The sequence below is a fragment of the Phacochoerus africanus genome, chromosome 10 (assembly GCF_016906955.1).
Source record: "Phacochoerus africanus isolate WHEZ1 chromosome 10, ROS_Pafr_v1, whole genome shotgun sequence".
Classification (NCBI taxonomy): Eukaryota; Metazoa; Chordata; class Mammalia; order Artiodactyla; family Suidae; genus Phacochoerus; species Phacochoerus africanus.
Genome location: NC_062553.1, coordinates 116,268,713 through 116,287,505, shown reverse-complemented (window position 1 = coordinate 116,287,505; position 18,793 = coordinate 116,268,713). Strand labels below are relative to the sequence as shown.

The 18,793-nt window shown below is 37.9% G+C and overlaps 1 protein-coding gene across 2 annotated transcripts in view; it reads right to left on the bottom strand.

Moving 5' to 3' along the window:
• PPA2 (inorganic pyrophosphatase 2) overlaps positions 1-18,793 on the bottom strand; it is an 84,635-nt gene that overhangs the window by 57,488 nt on the left and 8,354 nt on the right. Inside the window, exons 2-4 of one of the 2 annotated variants that reach the window (XM_047798636.1) lie at positions 10,564-10,628; positions 6,325-6,369; positions 1,097-1,150 (exon numbers count right to left, since the gene is read on the bottom strand). In XM_047798636.1, coding sequence (XP_047654592.1) covers positions 1,097-1,150; positions 6,325-6,369; positions 10,564-10,628 — 164 coding nt within the window. The remainder of the gene's footprint in view (positions 1-1,096; positions 1,151-6,324; positions 6,370-10,563; positions 10,629-18,793) is intronic. The other variant, XM_047798637.1, reaches the window with a different exon arrangement.

Sequence of the window (18,793 nt, the reverse complement as noted above, 5' to 3'; positions counted from 1 at the left end):
TTGACAAGAGACTAAAGATGAATCAACTTGCTTTTTATTACTAATCTCAGGCTTGCTGCCATCAATCTATAATGAAGATTTTCACCAAGTGATTTCATTTCAAAGTTACCTTTCAAACACATCTAAACTGCCATGCAAAAAGAAAAAAAAAATCAATCCTATAAAGTTAACAAAAAATTACTGAAGCCGTATTCAAATGAACAAACAAATTAGGTAAGATCTTGCAGATTCTTGATCCTGTACCCAACTGAGGTACAAAGTAGCCAGAATGATAAAACACTATACCTAAAGCAAGAACAAAAGAAGAATCTAATGTCTTTACTTTTTCCTATTAAAATATTAACCAAAAAAATTCTACCAGGACTTGGTGAAATTACTGACAATGTTCCAAATATAAAATCTGAAAAATAGATACTGATATAACAACCCTAGACTTAAACACTTGAAATAATACTTGTCATCACATTCAAAGTTATAGGAGAATATTTACACGAAGTGCCATAAACTAAATTTTACTCAGAACTGTAAGGCATCTTACCTAACTGAAGATGAAATAGTAGCAAAAAGGAAGTTCATGATAGGTTGTCTCATGGAAAAGATATAAACAAACAAACAAAAAAGCTAACCAGGGGAACAACCGATGCTCTTAGATATCAAGAGATGGCCAGGAAAATGCCTTCATTCCTGGTAGAGTAAAATAAAATCTAATGCAGAATTAAGTCTCTGAAACCAAATTTGCCACCAGCCCCAAACAATATGTTTCAGTTGTGTCTTTGAACAAAATACATCTCAGAAGCTACTTTAGAAAATCTTGAAAATATTTGTCAAAGACAGCAGAATCAAGGAAAACTAAATAAATATGTGTATAATAAATTAGAGGCAAAAAATAGAAATCACTCTCTTTAAAGTATAAATTTGGCTTTGAATAGTATTTTGCTTTTTAAAATTAGATTCAAAGTTTACAAGAATGTTTTCAGTATAAAGAAGTTTGTCAACCATGCCAAATTCAAAATACTATGGCAAACAACTTGAAACAAAGTTTTTATATCATTATTAATTTTCATTTCCATTTGATATTAATAGACTATTCCCATACCTCCATTTTAGCATTTGTCCACCGAGGTACTTCTACAATCATATTAAACAAATTCTGCAATTAAAAAAAAAAAACAACAAAGAGAAAATTTTTTTAATTTTACTTATCCTTTATTTTTTCACTTATCTCCTGCATGAAAATAAATGCCTCAGTTCCCCCCGCCCGACAGAAAACATTTAGAATCTGCATCACATGTCTGCCTATGTCTTAAATTCCTTCTAAAAAATTAGAGAAGTTGTTAAAACACAACAGAATTTAAACCTGATCATGTCACTTGACCACTGCTGCACAGGGTTAGATGGTGTTACATTTCTGGAAATACCTTTTCAGAGTAAAGACAGAACTAGAAAGGAGTCAAGAACCTTGTTTCAATTTTTATTTTCCAAGTGCAATAGGAGCGAGAGCCAGTCTACAAAGGAAGTGCAACCATCTCCATCCTCAGCCCACACTAGGTTGGTGTGAAGATCAATTACATACTTTAAATGAAAATACAGACAATTATGAAGTAAAAGATTTTGAAAGTTATAATATAAAAATCCAAGTTATTATGTTCATAATGTAAAATTAAGGCTATTGATACAGGTAGTTATGAAGTTTATGGTGAGTTTCAAAGCTTAGCTTGCATATCTGGTGATCTGCTTCCCTACAGTTACTAAGACCAGTGCTTCTTTCCACCATTTCTGAACTTTGCAGAGTCCTTAATACAAAGGTTAATGGTGAGTAAAAATAATTTCCTACAGTAGTAGCCTTGCCAAGAGAAGGTCTTACAGTTAAAGATGACTAGCATGCCATTTTAATCTCAGTAACTAACAACACATCAAAGCAATGGTTTAAAACAGTCTTACTCCCAGCGTGGTCATAGCCCAGGGATAATCGGCAAGTTGATTGTTACTGGTTCATTTAGAAACTTTTACAGCAACTTGATGAAATAATTTTTATGACTGTTGAACCTAATAATAAAAATCTGCAACTTAAATCATACTTTTCTAATGATTCATTTCAAATGTATTTTTTTAGAGTATCAGTTCGCAACAGATTAGAAATAAACAAATAAAAAAATCAGTCCATCACAGATCATTTGAGAAGCAATGATTAAAGATATTTATTCTCAAGTGTGATTTCTCAATTTATTTTCACACTTCAAAATCACCTGGAGAGCTTTAAACCACTGAAAAAAGAAAAAGGATTCCTAGAGCCCCACCTCCCACATATTTGAATACAATGGTTCTAGAGTGGAGTCAGGGCGTTATTTAGTTTTAAAAGCTTTCCAAGCAATGTTAATTCTCAGCCAGAGTTGAGAATTTCTGGTTTAGAGCACTGCTAAACAATATCTGAGGCTTTCTTAGTGAAACATGGATGCTATTAATTCAAAGAATGCAATATATACAATTAAGTGTAAATATATATCGAGCCACAGAAGTAATGATGGTTTTAAGTTTTTGAAGATAAGGCTAGGAGTTCCCCTACGACAAAACTGCATGCTCATAATGAGATAAAGAACAAAGCTGAGAATGAATTCTCAACAATCGCTCCTTAGAAGGATGTCTCATACCTATCTTAGCCACCTTATACACAGCCCTGCTGTTATGTTTCATTTTCCATGCTCTTTCATGAGGTACCCCAGCACCTGTTTAAATATGTCTGAAGTAGCTGTTAAAAAGAAAAACAGAAGTAAATGGCAGCTGTTCACATAATTTATTCATCCCTGAAAGTCTGGCTGTAGGAGAACAAATGCATGCAGATGAACCCTCAGAGGTGACAGAGAAGACAAAGCTAGTGACAACCCTTTTACACAACACCACCTACCAAAACCACTCACAGACACTTGAATTAGGCCAAAAGAACAAGGGCTCAGGTTTGCATCTTAAGCCTGCTAACCACACTCTCCCTCGCCACTTGTTCCCGATCATTAAGGGTGTATTTCCAGCCTGCTTTTCTTCTCTCTGGCTAAAATGCACCATGACCTGTAATTTTTTAAAGCCAGTGTCAGTCTGGTTTTCCTAAGGTTAGCGTTAATTACAAATGAAAAATGGCCAGCTGAAGTTTATTAGAAAATGACAAATGCTACAAGGGCACACAATTCAATTAGAAAGTTGGGTATGTGTCAGGGACATTTACTACCTCCTTCAGTTCTATTTTTCCCTTCCATTTTTATTGCAGAAAATAAGATACAAAAAAGTAGTCAATAGATTTTACATACCTGAGGGAAAAATGAGAGAAAATCACCTTTCTATCCTCTTTCTTTTTTCTTTTTTTTAAAGGGCCACACCTACGGCATACGGAGGTTCCCAGGCTAGGGGTTGAATTGAAGCTGCTGCCGCAGGCCTACACCACAGCCACAGCAACGCTAGATCCAAGCCACGTCTGCAACCTACATTGCAGCTCACAGCAACGTCATATCCTTAACCCACGGAGCAGGACTGGGGATCAAACCTGCAACTTCATGGATATTCTTCGAGTTTTTAACCACTAAGCCACAACAGGAACTCCTTTTTTTTTTTTTTTTTCTAACTCTTAAAATATATATATATATATAAAAAATATTTAGATTTGGCCCTAAAAGCAAAGGCAAGAAAAGCAAAAATAAATAAGTGAGGTTATATTAAACTAAAAAGCTTCTGTATAGCAAAGCAAACCATCAACAAAATGAAAAGGCAACCTATGGAATGTTAGAAATTATTTGCAAGTCATATATCTATTAAGGAGTTAATATCCACAATATGTAAAGAACTCATGCAACTCAATAGCAAAAAACCAATCTGATTAAAAAATGAACACAGGTCTTGAGTAGACAATTTTTCAACGAAGATACACAGATGGCCGACAACATTAATCATCAGGGAAATACTAATCAATGAGGGAAATACAAACACACAACGAGATACCAGCTCATCCCTATACAGTAGAATGACCATCATCAAAAAATCAAGAGATAACAAGTACCGGCAAGGATGTAGAGAAAAGGGAACCCTTGGGCACTATTGGTGAGAATATAAATTGGTGCAGCCACAATGGAAAACAGCATGGAGGTTTCCCAAAGTATTAAAATTAGAACTACCATATGGTCCAGTGATCCCAGTTTGGGATATATATCTGAAGGAAATGAAAACAGAATATTGAGGAGATATCTGCAGGCCTATGCCTATTATTGTTATTATTTTTGTCTGTTTAGGGCCATATCCACAGCAGATGGAAGTTCACAGGCTAGGGGTCAAACTGGAGCTGCAGCTGCCAGTCTACACAACAGCCACAGCAGCACAGGATCCAAGTCTGGTTTGCGACCTACACCACAGCTCACGGCAATGCTGGATCCTTAACCCACTGAGCAAGAATAGGGACAGAACACGAGTCCTCATGGATACTAGCTGAGTCCATTACTGCTGAGCCACAATGGGAACTCCCATTATGGCATTATTCCACAACAGTCAAAACATTAAAAACAACCTAAGTACCTGTCAAAAATGAATGAACAGGCAGTTCCCATTGTAGCTCAGCAATAACAAACATAACTAGTACCCATGCGAAGAGGGGTTCAATCCCTGGCCTCACTCAGTGGGTTAAGGATCTGGCACTGCCATGAGCTGCGGTGTAGGTTGCACACATGGCTCGGATCTGGCATGGTGTCCCTAGCCTGGGAACTTCCATATGCCGTAGGTGTGGCCCTAAAAAGAAAAACAAAAACAAAAAAGAATGAGTAAAGATGGAAATCTTGCCCTTTTTGTCAGAATGGAAGAACCTGGAGAATATTTTCACCGCAATTAAGACAGAGAAAGACCAATACCGTGTGGCACTACTTGTACGTAGAATCTTAAAAATTTTTAAAAGCCAAACTCATAGAAACAGAATAGGAGAGAATTAAAAAAACAAACCACAAACAAAACCCCCTCAAATCAAGTAGTCTCTGACACATACACTATGTTCTAAGAATTAAGCTTTAAGTTGGCTGTATTACTTAGTACATTTTCTCTAAAACAACTGTTTCCAGATTAACACACAAAGCCTCCAGGAATCTATAAAAACTTGAGCCCCTAAACCTCTATTTACCCAACATCTAGAGCACTAGTTCTCAAACTTCAGTATGTATGGGATGCCCTGCACCAGTTGTTAAACATATAGACTAACCAGTCCCCATCAAGCAGAAATTCTGATTTAGTAAATACAGAATGGGTTAGGATTCTGAATTTAACAAGCCCCCTAAGTGATTCCAATGTAGATGGCTTAAGGACCATTTTGACAAACACCAGTTTAGGAAAATAAATGAATGGAGGATGCAGGGCAGGGAAAGGTGGTAGGAATTAAATAGCCCCAGGGCTATGTTTGGAAGTAGAATCAAAAGCTGGGGTCTTAAATTTCAGCCAGACTAAAGTCTAGATGGCCATAAGGTTGGAAAGGAAAAGAAGGCTAAGGAAGAGGGCAGGGAAAGTCGCCTGTAATCAGCAAGATAAAAAGGCATCAACAGCAAGAGAGGGGATGACAGACATTGGTCAAAGGTTCTGGTCCTAAGTCAAGAACTATTAAAAGTTTGATAGTCACATGTTTGAAAAATATATTTAGAATGTATTTCTTTTAGCATATAGCTGGTATAACTATTTTCTTCTTTGCCTCTACCCCTCAAAAACTTGTTCCTGGATCCTAAAAGAGCCTCTCAAACCATCATTTTCCTTACGATGAAAAGATAATAAACTGACCAATTTTTATAGAGTACCTTTACTTTAGACCATCTACCTCGATAAATAAAATCTGCCTTCACTTCATGATTCTGATTTTTCACCATTTATAAAGTGAAATGGCAAAGAGGTACCTAGAATAGACAGATTCATAAACAAAAAGTAGAATAGTGGCAACCAGGGGGTGGGTGGAAGAGGAAATGGAGAATTATTGCTTAATGGGTGCAGAGTTTCAGTTTGAGAAGATGAAGTTCTGGAGATGGATGGTGGTGATGGCTGTACAACATGTTACAGTGCTTAAAGACACCGAACTATATACGTAAAAAGTGTGCAATAAATAGTGATAAATATTATGTTATGTATATTTTACCACAAGGAAAAAAGTGAAATGGCACTATTGTCCCTGGCTGCCTTAAAGAGATACTAGAAGAAAAACTTCAGAATGCACATGCAAGTTTTGCAAGTGAGAATAATTCAGAAGCACTTTACAATGCAAACTATCATCAAGGTCTTTAAACGACAACAAAAGTGATACACACAAATAAAAACCTTTAGATATACCTCATATTCATCATTTCGTGCTCTCTTTGTAGGAATGCCATTTTCCTATAAAAGAAAAGATGGTTATTAGAGAAATGCAAATGAAAACTACAATGAGGTACCATCTCACACCAGCCAGAATGGCCATAAGCAAAAAGTCTGCCAACAATAAATGCTGGAGAGGGTGTGGGGAAAAGGGAACCCTCCTATACTGTTGGTGGGAATGTGCATTGGTGTAGACACTATGGAGAAGAGTATGGAGGTTCCTTAAGAAACTAAAACTGGAACTACCAGGTGATCCAGTAATCCTATTTCTGGGTATGTATCCAGAACGGAAGAAAACTCTTTTAATTCAAAAAGACACATGCACCCCGATATTCATAACAGCACAAGAGCCAAGACATGGAAGCACCCTAAATGTACATCAACAGCTGAATGTATAAAGAAGATGTGGTACACACACACACACACACACACACACACACACACACACACACAGGAGTATTACTCAGCAATAAAAAAGAATAAAGTAATGCCATTTGCGGCAACATGGATGGACCTAGGAATTATCATGCTAAGTAAAGTCAGACAAAGGCAGATATCATATGATATCACTTATATACATACGGAATCTTAAAAAATGATACAAATGAACTCATTTACGAAAGAGAAATAGACTCACAAAAACAGAAAACAAACTGGTGGTTAGCAAAAGGGAAAGGGGGGGAGGGATAAATTAGGAGTCCGGGGTTAACAGATACACATTACCATAAATAAAACAGATAAATAACAAGGACCTACTGTGTAACACAGGAAACTATACTCAGTATCTTGTAATAATCTATAATGGAAAAGAATCTGAAAAGGAATATATGTGTCTGTGTGTGTATAAAAAACTGAATCACTCTGCTGTACACCCGAATCACTATAAATCAACTACACTTCAATTTAAAAATGGAACTAATGGGAATTCCTATTGTGGCTCAGTGGAAACGAATTTGACTAGCATCCATGAGGATGCAGGTTCAATCCCTGCCCTTGCTCGGTGGGTTAAGGATCCAGTATTGCAGTGAGCTGTGGTCTAGGTCAGAGATGGCTCAGATCCTGCGTGGCTGTGGCTGTGGCTGTGGTATACAGGCTGGCAGCTGTAGCTCAGATTCGACCCTTAGCCTGGGAGGCTCCATAGGCTGCCAGTGCAGCCCTAAAAAGACAAAAAAAAAAAAGAGAGAGAAAAAAAAGAAAACTTATGATTGTAATATTTCATGAAAGAATACAGCTGCACTGACTGCAAAGTAATGAAAATATGCCTATTGTATAAACATTCCAGTTCAGAAACCTCATTCAAGAGAATCGACCAACTGCCCAGTTCATTTTTTTCTCAGCATTTGCATCCCCAATGCATGAGCATCAAAGTGTTTCATAAAACAAATTATCGGGAAAGCTAAAGCTCTTTCAAGTATATTTTCCTAGTTTTTATAAAATCAGCCAAGGCTCTTTTCCGTCTTTAAGGAAAGACTGGCAGTTTCCGGTGATTATGCTTAAAACAGTCATTTCATTATTGAAATGGAACTCCAGGGAGTGTGACTAACAAGCCATGAAAGTACTGGGCTGCACCTCCTGCCTGTGAATTCCACCAAGGTGTGATTACTCTGCCTCCATCAAGCACTTTTAAATTAAAACAGAGTATGTGGTGGGTTGGGGAGAAAAATTATGCCATTCACAAATGCTCACATTATACATAACTTTTACGCACCAAAACGACTAATGAAGGAAACAAAGCAAAGAGAAAATTAATTATTCCAAGTAAGTCCTGAAACATTATTTCTGTTCCTAAAATACCACATCCCAACGTATACGGGGCAACAGTTCTCATCACAACCGAGAATGAGGGAAAGCTATTTACACAAACTCTGTGTATACCAATCTCATGATGCCCAAAATTCACTAGCATAACCTGTTATATTTTGTCCTTTCCTACTGCCCTCAATTTTTCATAACTTCAAATCTCATATTCCCCCAAACCCATCCTCTTTAGGCAGAATATTATGCCCACTGAGATGTTTCTAGCCTATTCTATTCCATCTCTACCCCCACCTACTACAAGATTCCCCCAAATGTTATCATTACTGTTGTTACTGGGTACACAGATTCTGTCATGGTACACCCCCATATGAAGGAGCATCCACCAGTGACTCCTGCCTTCATTACCCTGTTCTAGTTTTCTAGCACTTAACAATGGCTGATTGACTTTATGTTTCGGGTTCTTAGTCTCCTCCAGCTGAGTGGGAACTCTATCTTATTCATCACTGTAGCTCTAGTGCCTGGAATACTGTCTGGCTCATAATAAACATGCAATGACTGTTTACTGAATGCATAAAATTAATGAACAGATAAATAGGTGAATGCATACATTTTTGGCTGAAATCAAAGGGAGGTGCTGGGAGATGGGAGATATTTAGGTTGGATATCTCACCGACCGTAAGAAAATAAAAAGCAAGGACAACCCCCCCCCCCCCCCCGCCACCCCGCAACACTCCACACACATTCAGAGACACATGGGGAGTTCTCTCTGTCCTCTCACTGGTTTCTTTCTCTCCAGATTATATGACACCCTGTCCTTTAGCCGAAAACTCCTTAAAAGTAGTGAGCTGGAAAGGTTACACAAGAGCAGTTAAGATGCAGGCTTTGTAGAACACAGGGTGCCCTGCTGCCGAGCATCCTTTTCCTTGGCTCTTTCTGGGAGAATTATTTATAGAAAATTCAACAGACATTATAGGAAATGACTACAGTTTAAATGTGTTTGTAAATGATAGTTTAGAATAAAATATCTTTCCTTTTTTTAAAAAAAACTGTATCAAGGCACCATTATCTATTTTCTTCTTGACCTCAAGTCTGCTATCATTTAAAATAAAGCTTGAAGACAATAAAACTTAAAAAAACAAATAAAATAAAGCCTGACGAAATGTTTAAAAAAAAAAAAAAAAAAGGATACAGAGTTAGAGTACCTAAGTTCAAATCTCACCTCTGCAACAAACCAGATTTGTGACCAGGGGCAAGGTTTTTAACTTCATTAACAAAATAAGGGTAGTAACAGTAGCCTTGGACACACTGAAATAACCTAAGTCAAGCTCCGAGCACAGTGCTGAGGTAAGCACTGGGAGCACTCAATAAATCCTCACTATCATTCTCCTACTGCCATCGTTATGGACCGGCCAGCCCTTCATAAATCCCACTTCAGCATTCCACAACCTTAGCACCACACCAAGCTTTGGCCCCTGGGGTAACACCAGAAAGGCCAGAGCAGCCTTGCATCTGAGGCAGCTTTCACCTCCTCTCTGGCCTCTGCACCCACACTGAACTTCTGACAGTTCTAGAAAACCCAACCCTACTAATCAGACCCACAGAATCTCATCCCGGAATGGAAGCCTCATTATTTACTTTACAGCTGTCCCCTTACTAAATCTGGTAATGAAATATACCTATTAACCACTGGGATGTTAAGGAAAGCGCTTCCAATGTCGTGCTGATTATGAACATCGGCTACCAATTACGACATCTCGCCCCAGTCCAGAGCCCCCAGACCGATCCAGTGATTCCGAGCCCCTGCTATCTCTACCCTCAGCAGCAGATCTCCCACCCTCCTGACCTACGCCCTTTCCGCCCTCACACCTGTCACGTGATTTCAGGTTCTAAAAGAATAGCTATTCAAAGAATACCATTTTCCAACTTTATTTTTTTAGCATCTGTTTGGCAGAGCGGTTAATAAGCATAAACACTGTGACCTGGAATGACCGTTCAAAACCTGACCTTAGACAAGTCAACAACAAGCCTTTAGCTCCAGTGTCCTTGGGGATAATAATAGCAACTCATAAGGATTATATAAAAAGACATACATTACATGGTGGCTGGCAAATAGAAAATAATCCACAAGTGTTAGCTATTTAATTACTACCACTACTTATTATTATTATTTAAAATAATCCTCTTGTCAACCTAAATTCTTAACCTTAAATCTTTATATTCTACCAAATTCTAAGCTTTATGGACTACCAAGACCTCTCTGCCCCCAAGTCCTTCCGCAGGCATTCTATTCCTATCCAAAGTCTAATTCATGAAGGAGGCTTATAATCCTGTTATTATACTTTCATTCTCCTTCTTGCTTCCCAACCAAATTCCTTCCTGTCGAGATGCTTCCAAAAAGCATTTTATGGCGATATTAGAAGTGCACATTTTCATGCCCCAAACAAGTTAAAACAATACCTCTTGAGAGTCCGCCTTCAAAGGAATATCATGAAACGGGGAAATGTAGTGACCAGCTACATTCTCTGCAGAGGAAAACAAAAACACAAAGAATTAAAGCAGTGGACCATCTTGGTTTTAAGAGCAATTATACTTTTATCCACTTTTAAATTTTAGGTAAGTTTTTAATGTTGTTTAAAAATTAACTTTAACTCCCAATTTCAAGTTTAATTCAACTTTTAAAACTTGCTCCAATCTGATGAACAGAAGAAAAAGAGTAGTCCCAGCTTACTTACATGGGATACATTTCAAGACCCTCAATGGATGGATGAAATTGTGGATAGTATCCAATTTTAATATGTTTTTTCCTACACACATACCTATGATAAAATTTAATTTATGAATTAGGCACGGTAAGAGAATATCTGAACCACCAGAATCACTACTCTTGCACCTCGGAACCATTATTGAGTAAATTAAGAGTTACTTGAACACAAGCTCTCTGACACCTGGGCAGCTGGCCTGACAGCCGACGATATCTACTAAGACTGGATAAAGGATAACTCGTGCCCAAGACAGGGACAAAGCAGGATAAGACAGGAGAGTACCAGATTTTACCATGCTGCTCAGAACACTGTGGTGTACAATTTAAAACTTATGAAATATTTCGGGAATTTTCCATTTAATATTTTCAGACCACAGTTGACCAAGTATAACTGAAATGGTGGAAAACAAAACCACAGATAAGGGGGACTACTGTACACACCAAATCCACCATATTTGTGTTGAGGAAACCATTTACTTATTCCTGTGGCTTAAATATCCAAAGCAGAAAATGACTAAATTAGAACAAAACACCAAATATCAAAAATCTTACTTTTGGAGTTCCCTTTATGGTGCAGCAGACACAAATCCAACTAGGAGCCATGAGGTTGCAGGTTCGATCCCTAGCCTGGCTCAGTGGGTTAACACATTGGTGTTGCCATGAGCTGTGGTGTGGGTCACAGATGCGGCTTGGCTCTGGCGTTGCTGTGGCTGTGGTGTAGGCCAGCAGCTATAGCTGGGATTAGACCCCCAGCTTGGGAATCTCCATATGCTGTGGGTGCAGTCCTAAAACAAACAAACAAACAAACCTTATTTTTGAAAAGAGACTTATTAATGATTGAACTGGATTAAAACTGATGTCAATTTCCCTAAGAGATCTCTAACAACAGAATTCTCAATTTTCACTTACAATCCACATGAACAAAAGTTCAACCACCAAGTTAAATCATTTGTTCCGTTCAAAGTGAAAAGAATCCTAATAAGGTAAGCTTAAAACAAAAACAAAACTTTGATAACAGAAACCATTTTACCTCATTGCATATTGAAATGTATATTTAAAATAGCTTTAAAACTACATATTATTTAAATAATATACAAGAACCCAATATGTACTTTTCTTAAAATTTATGATTCCAAAAGCTGGGCTTAACATGGCCATAGAAAATTTTCACTTTGTAATTTCCCACGTCAGAGTATGTTTTACTTCTGGCCTGCTTCTTCTTTGGCATAATTTTCCAATTTAACTTTAAAGATATTTTAATAAATCAAATGGCTGGCACCCCAGTAGCAATGAGTATACCTAGCACCAAATCTTGGTTTCTAGATACCATTCTCCAAAAAGAACTAGAGCTTCTTGAAGAAGGGCTAATCCTAAGGCTGGGGCAAAGAACACACAAGATGATCCTTGAATATCCAATAGTACCAGAAACCAGTCAAGTCCTCAAAAAAACAAACGGTTGGAGGTCAAAGGGAAAGGGAACCAACCTGAAAGAGCTCCCAAAGGCCAAAGCTGGGACAAGGTGAGTAATAAAATAAGTAATGGGTCTGGGCATACCTCAGAGAAACTGTGGGTTTGGTTCCAGACCACTGCAAAAGCTAATAGCACAATAAAGCGATCACACAAACTTTTGGTTTCCCAGCAAATATACAAATTACACTGACACTATACTGTAGTCTATTATGTGTGCAATGGCATTATATCTTAAAAAAAAAAAAAAAAGACATCCCTTAATTGAAAAACACTTTATTGCTAAAAATGCTAACCATTACCTGAGCCTTACAGTGAACTGTACTAGTAACACCAAAGATCACTCACTACAGATCATCATAACAAATGTAATAATGAAAAAAGTTTGAATTATTGCAAGAACTATCAAAATGTGACACAGAGACACAAAGTGAGCAAATGCTGTTGGGAAATTGGTGCTGAAAGACTTGCTCAATACAGGGTTGCCACAAACCTCTTTGTAAAAAAAATGCAGTATCTTCAAAGTACAATAAAGTGAAGTGCAATAAAATGAGGTCTGACTGCAATGAATTATAACCCAAAGTATACAATATACAGGATTGTATCATTTGCAAGTGATTGTATAAGTAAATAAATGAGGGATAAGAGACAAATATTCCTTTCAGAAAAATTCTAAACAATACATGTAGTTGTTTCCCCCTCTAAGAAGTAAAGCTTACCCTATCCCCCACCTCGAGTATAAACTGGATTTGGTGACCCACTTCCAAAGAACAGAATATGGGAGGGAAAAACATCTCAATGGAGAAATCGGAATAAGCAGTACCTTTAGCCAAGGGATCAAGGTTAACGCCACCAGTGACAAGTCATGTTCACAGCATGTCCAGGCACAGACAGGCTGAGATGAGACGGGTACTTCACTTCTGCTGTATTCTTCCCCCAACCGCACTACCCCAGTCTCATCGTGAGAAAGACATCGGACAACTAAGGGACATTCTACAAAATACCTAACCAATACTGCTCAAAAGTCTCAAGGTAATAGTCAAAAAAAAAAAAAAAAAAAAAAGACTGAGAGGGTGTCAGATGGGAGGAGATGGAGGAAATATAATGACTAAATGCAATGTGGTACCCTACAGTGGATCCTGGGACAGAAAAAAAAAAAATGATTGTTAGTGGAAGACCAGTGATACCTAGACAAAATCTGGCGTTCACTTAATAGTACGTACCAATGTGAGTTTCTTAGCTTTAACCAATGTACAGTGGTAATGAAAGACGTTAACATAAGAAAATGTGATAAGAGATATGCTGGAATTCTGTATTACCACTGCAGTCTTGCCAAATCTACAATTAATCCAAAATAAAGTTTATTTAAATAAAACAAAACAAACAAGAAACAAGCCACGGCTTCAGCCCAATAAAATTAGAAGTATATAACTTAACAATGGCCTCGACTCCACCAAAACTTTATTTCCTTTTCTTATGCTGTGTGGGTTTTCCTTAGCTCGTATCACTAGACTAAGTCCTTAAAGAAAGGAGATTTTTTTGCTGCTGTTTATTTTTGTTTGTTCTGTTGTGCTCTCTACTGGATCCCTAGCATCCAGATAAGTACCCAGCACTTAGTGGGCATTTAATAAATATTTGCTGAGAAAATATCACTATTTCATTTTTCCATACAAGCTATTAATGTAATTTTTCTTTTCCTACCCTAGCAACAAGGTAACTTATGAAGGACCCCAGCACACAAAGTAGGATAAAGATGAGAAAAATCACACAAGTGGCAAAGGATATAAAATTCTTGCTATGATCTATAAAGCTCTTTGTCATCAGTTAAAAAGGATAAACCTTAAAGAAAAACTTCTCTCTTGCGTACCACATCAAATTTCAAATTCTCTGACTGATTTTCAAGTCATCTATGGCAACACAAGAACAGAAGAGACAAAAGTATCAGTTTGTTGCATGATCATTTACTTTTCTATAAATAATAAAAGTACTTAGGTGGGTCACATTTACATATTTTCTATTAAAGTAAAACGTAGTGGTGGGAATTGAAAATGGTACAACAGGAGTTCCTCTTGTGGCTCAGCATAAACAAATCTGACTAACATCCGTGAGGACGCAGGTTCGATCCCTGGCCTTGCTCGGTGGGTTATGGATCCAGTGTTGCCATGAGCTGTGGCATAGGTCAACAGCTACAGCTCTGATTCGACCCCTAGCCTGGGAACTTCCATGTGCCACAGGTGCAGCCCTGAAAAGAAAAAAAAAATTAAATTAAAAATTAAAAAAAAAAAGTAAGAAAATGGTACAACAACTTTGGAAAACAGTTTGGCAGTTTCTCATAAAATTAAACGTATGACCTAGAAATCCTACTATTAAGTACTTGGGAAAAATGAAAACTTACATTCACACAAAAATTTCTAAGTGTATGTTTATAGTCGCTTTCTTCAAAATCACTAAAACTGGAAGCAACCTAAATGTCCAACTGGTAAATGGATAAACAACCTCTGTTACACTCACACAGTGGTGTTTTACTCAACAGTGTATCAGTTGATTAAAAAAAGGAGTGAACTACTGGTACAACGAAATGGAAAAGAAGTTAGACTGAAAAAAATCCCCAAAAGATGGCTTTCTAGCAAAGGCAAAAATACAGGGATAAAGAACAGGCCAGCGGTTGCCTGAGGGTGAGGGCAGAGGTGGAGCAGATGCTAAGGTTGGACCACAAGGCATTTTTTGGAGTGACAGACTGTTTTACACGGTGACGGTGACGGTGTTTAAGTGAATCTATAGTAAACCTCAGAACTGCTAGATTTTACTCCATGTTAACTTTAAAATAAGCAAATATGGAGTAAAACAGGCAGTTAAGAAAAATATATTAATGTATAAATGGAAGTACTTATTCCAAATAACAATCACCTATCTGTGACTCTCTTCTCTGCTTTAAGTCACAAAGATAAGGCAGGAGTTTAAGAAGAAAGATATAATCCTTTAGCAGATTACAAGAGTTTTTGCATTTGGAACGCATCAGAGGGACGGAAATTAACAATAATCTTAGTTCTAAGAATTCAGGAAGTTGTACAAACCAGGAAAGTTTGTTATTAAAATTAATGCAGTATAGAAAACTCGACAGAATAAACAGCCAGCTGCATTTGTAATTAAACGTAAACAATACCTCTAGCACATTGATTTGGTGTTTTATTTCCCTAAAGCTCCAATGTTCTTGTTAACAGGGGACATGCCCCGACAAACTTACTAAGATGTAATAGGAGCACACACTACTCAAATACGAGGAAAAACAGACCTAACTAGGCTGTGATCACTAAAAGCTAAAGATTTGTGAGAAATATGCTTAGATACCCAGTTCTTTAAATTGGGATCCAAAAATATTCACACATTAAGGTAATGCCAATACATGTTAAAACTGCTTTCTAATTGCCATTTTGAAAGGTAAAAAGAGTGTAAATAAATGTGGGTGGTCTGACTCAGATCATCATACCTAGGAGAAGGCATGTGGATCACGAAATAGTTTAAATAAATGTACAATAATAGAAAAAAATTTCTGGAAAAATAAAAATAAAACAGGGCCTTACCTCCGATAATTATAACACTCTGATGGGCAACATACCAATAAATTTGCATAGGAGCAATAAATAGAGAGGCTGGCAGCCTGACTTGGAGTTACCGAGCTTGATAAAGTCACTCAATTTCTCTGAAACGTAATTTTCTCAATTTTCTTCAATTAAGCAATATACAATTTAGTATGTAAAAGGCAATGTTATTAGATGCTGGGATATAGAAGTGCTAAAAAGTGGGCTATGCTTGCAGCTAAGATAGGGCACCTACTACACATCATCAGCATCAGCAGCAACCAGTAAGTTTAAAGACAAAGGAGTCTCCTTGGCACAATTAGCAAGCTAATCAGTGACCTAAAGCAAAAGACAGGATGAGAATCCATTACAAGTTTTCTAGGGTCAGTGCTGTAAGTCCGTTGCTGGGTCCACTTAAAGGGCATAAAGATTCTCTAAAGGCGTATTTAAAGATAGGGACAGCTATCTTCTGCTTCTTCCAAGTTTGCCTCACGCCACTTCACTTTTACAAAAGACCTATGTTAGGACCTGTTCTCGGTAACAGAAAAAAATCTGGAGGATTTTCGCTTTTACAAAAAAAAAGGGGGGGGGGGGATCAACAATTGCGTTCAGCGTATTTCTCAGCAGCTGTTAGAGGTGCTGTGAGCACCCTGAACAGTCAGAGTGGCCCCACCAAGCTCCTTCCCCGGGAACTCCACTCAGCATCTCAGCAACAAGCTGCCATGGCTTTGAACTGTGTCTGTGAGCATCTGTGCTTCCTCTAACCTTATTTCGTGCATCCATTATCAAGACTGTCCTAAGGTACTGTATCTTTGCTTTATGCCATTTCAGGTTACAAACAATTTCATAGGACACTCCACTTTCGTCTGGGTAGTGGGGAAACCTTTGCTACCTATCCTGATCCTCTATAAAATGGAAGGGGTAATCTCTACTATTCATTCCTATGAGCCACAGACAGAGAGATATGGTACACGCAGCCAATACTGTGGCAATGTATGCTACTTTTTTTTTTTCTTTTTATGGCTGTACCTGCGGCATACAGAAGTTCCCAGGCTAGGGGTCGAATTGGAGCTGCAGCTGCCAGCCTATGCCACAGCCACAGCAATGCTAGATCCCAGCTGCGTCTGCAACCTATGTGGCAGCTTATAGCAACACCAATCCTTAACCCAGTGAGTGAGGCCAGGGATGAAACCTGCATACTCATGGATACTAGTTGGGTTCTTAACCCACTGAGCCACAATGGGAACTCCAATGGTACTTATTAAAAATAAAACTGAACACGCATTAGAAACAGCCATTTCTAAGAGCCTCAGGGTAAATGAGTGATAAGTCTGAGGTTAGAATTTCTTTATCTGAGCTCAGACTGTTTCTTCAGAACTGAAACCACGTTTCTGTCGCCAACCTACCCTTTAAAATATTTACGGTTGTTGTTTAAATAAAGCCATGCATGTGCATCATTCAAAAAGAAAAGTCTCCACCTCTTTCCAATCCAGTTCTGCTCTCAGAGCAACCCATTTTTCACCTCTTTAACTTTGGGTCTAGAGGTTATCCTCGTCTTTCTAAATAATATTTATGTGGTTAGTTTTTAATTTACAATTTTAGAATATTATCTGATTTCAGCTCTGGTTTCATCTGACCCCAACCTATTCCTCTTAAATTTTCTATTGGCCAGTCTTAACACTTTGCAGCATTACTCCTTGTTCCACCAAGCATATACAGTATTTCTTGGTTTGACTAACTGGCTTTTTACCTCTCTTTCCTTGTTTTTCTCTCTCCAAATTTTTATCTTCTGCACTTCTCTTTTTTCATTTCAAGGCTGATAAAATGTTGTGTAATCACACTGAATTTTCCATGCTTTTTCTGTTAGTATATTTCCTAAGGAACGAAAAACCTGGACTGCTTGTTAAACAGATATCTGGACCCCCATACCTAGTTAATCAGAATCTTAAGGAAATCATGAAGACATTCTATGAAGCCACCATCACCCTAATAACAAAACCAGATAAAGATACTACCAAAAAAGAAAATTACAGGCCACTGTATTTGACGAATATAGATGCAAAAATTCTCAACAAAATTTTAGCCAACCATATCCAACAACATATTAAAAAAAAAAAAAATCATATACCATGACCAAGTGGGATTCATCCCAAGTTCACAAGGATGGTTCAACATACCAAATCAATCAACATCATACACTACATTAACAAAAGAAAAGTCAAAAACCACATGATTGGAGTTCCCGTCGTGGCTCAGTGGTTAACGAACCCGACTAGGAACCATGAGGTTGCGGGTTCCATCCCTGACCTTGCTCAGTGGGTTAACGATCTGGCGTTGCCATGAGCTGCTGTGTAGGTTGCAGACGTGGCTCAGATCCTGCGTTGCTGTGGCTCTGGCGCAGGCTGGTGGCTACAGCTCTGATTCGACCCCTAGCCTGGGAACCTCCATATGCCACGAGAGTGGCCCAAGAAAATGGCAAAAAGACAAACAAACAAACAAAAAAACCCCCACATGATCATTTCAATAGATGCAGAAAAAGCATTTGACAAAAGCCAAACATCCAGTCATGATAAAAACTCTTACCAAAGACATAGACGGACACAGAGGGAACAGACCTTAACATAATCAAAGCCACTTATGACCAACTCACAGCCAATATAACAGTCAACAGATAAAAGCTGAACGCCTTCCCTCTAAAATCTGGAACAAGACATGGGTGCCCACTCTCACCACTTTTATTCAACACAGTAATGGAAGTCCTACCCACAGCAATGAGACAAACAAAAGGAATAAAAGTTATCCAAATTGGAAGAGAAGAGGTAAAATTGTCACTCTATGCAGATTACATGACTCTATAGAGAAAACCCTAAGAACTCCACAC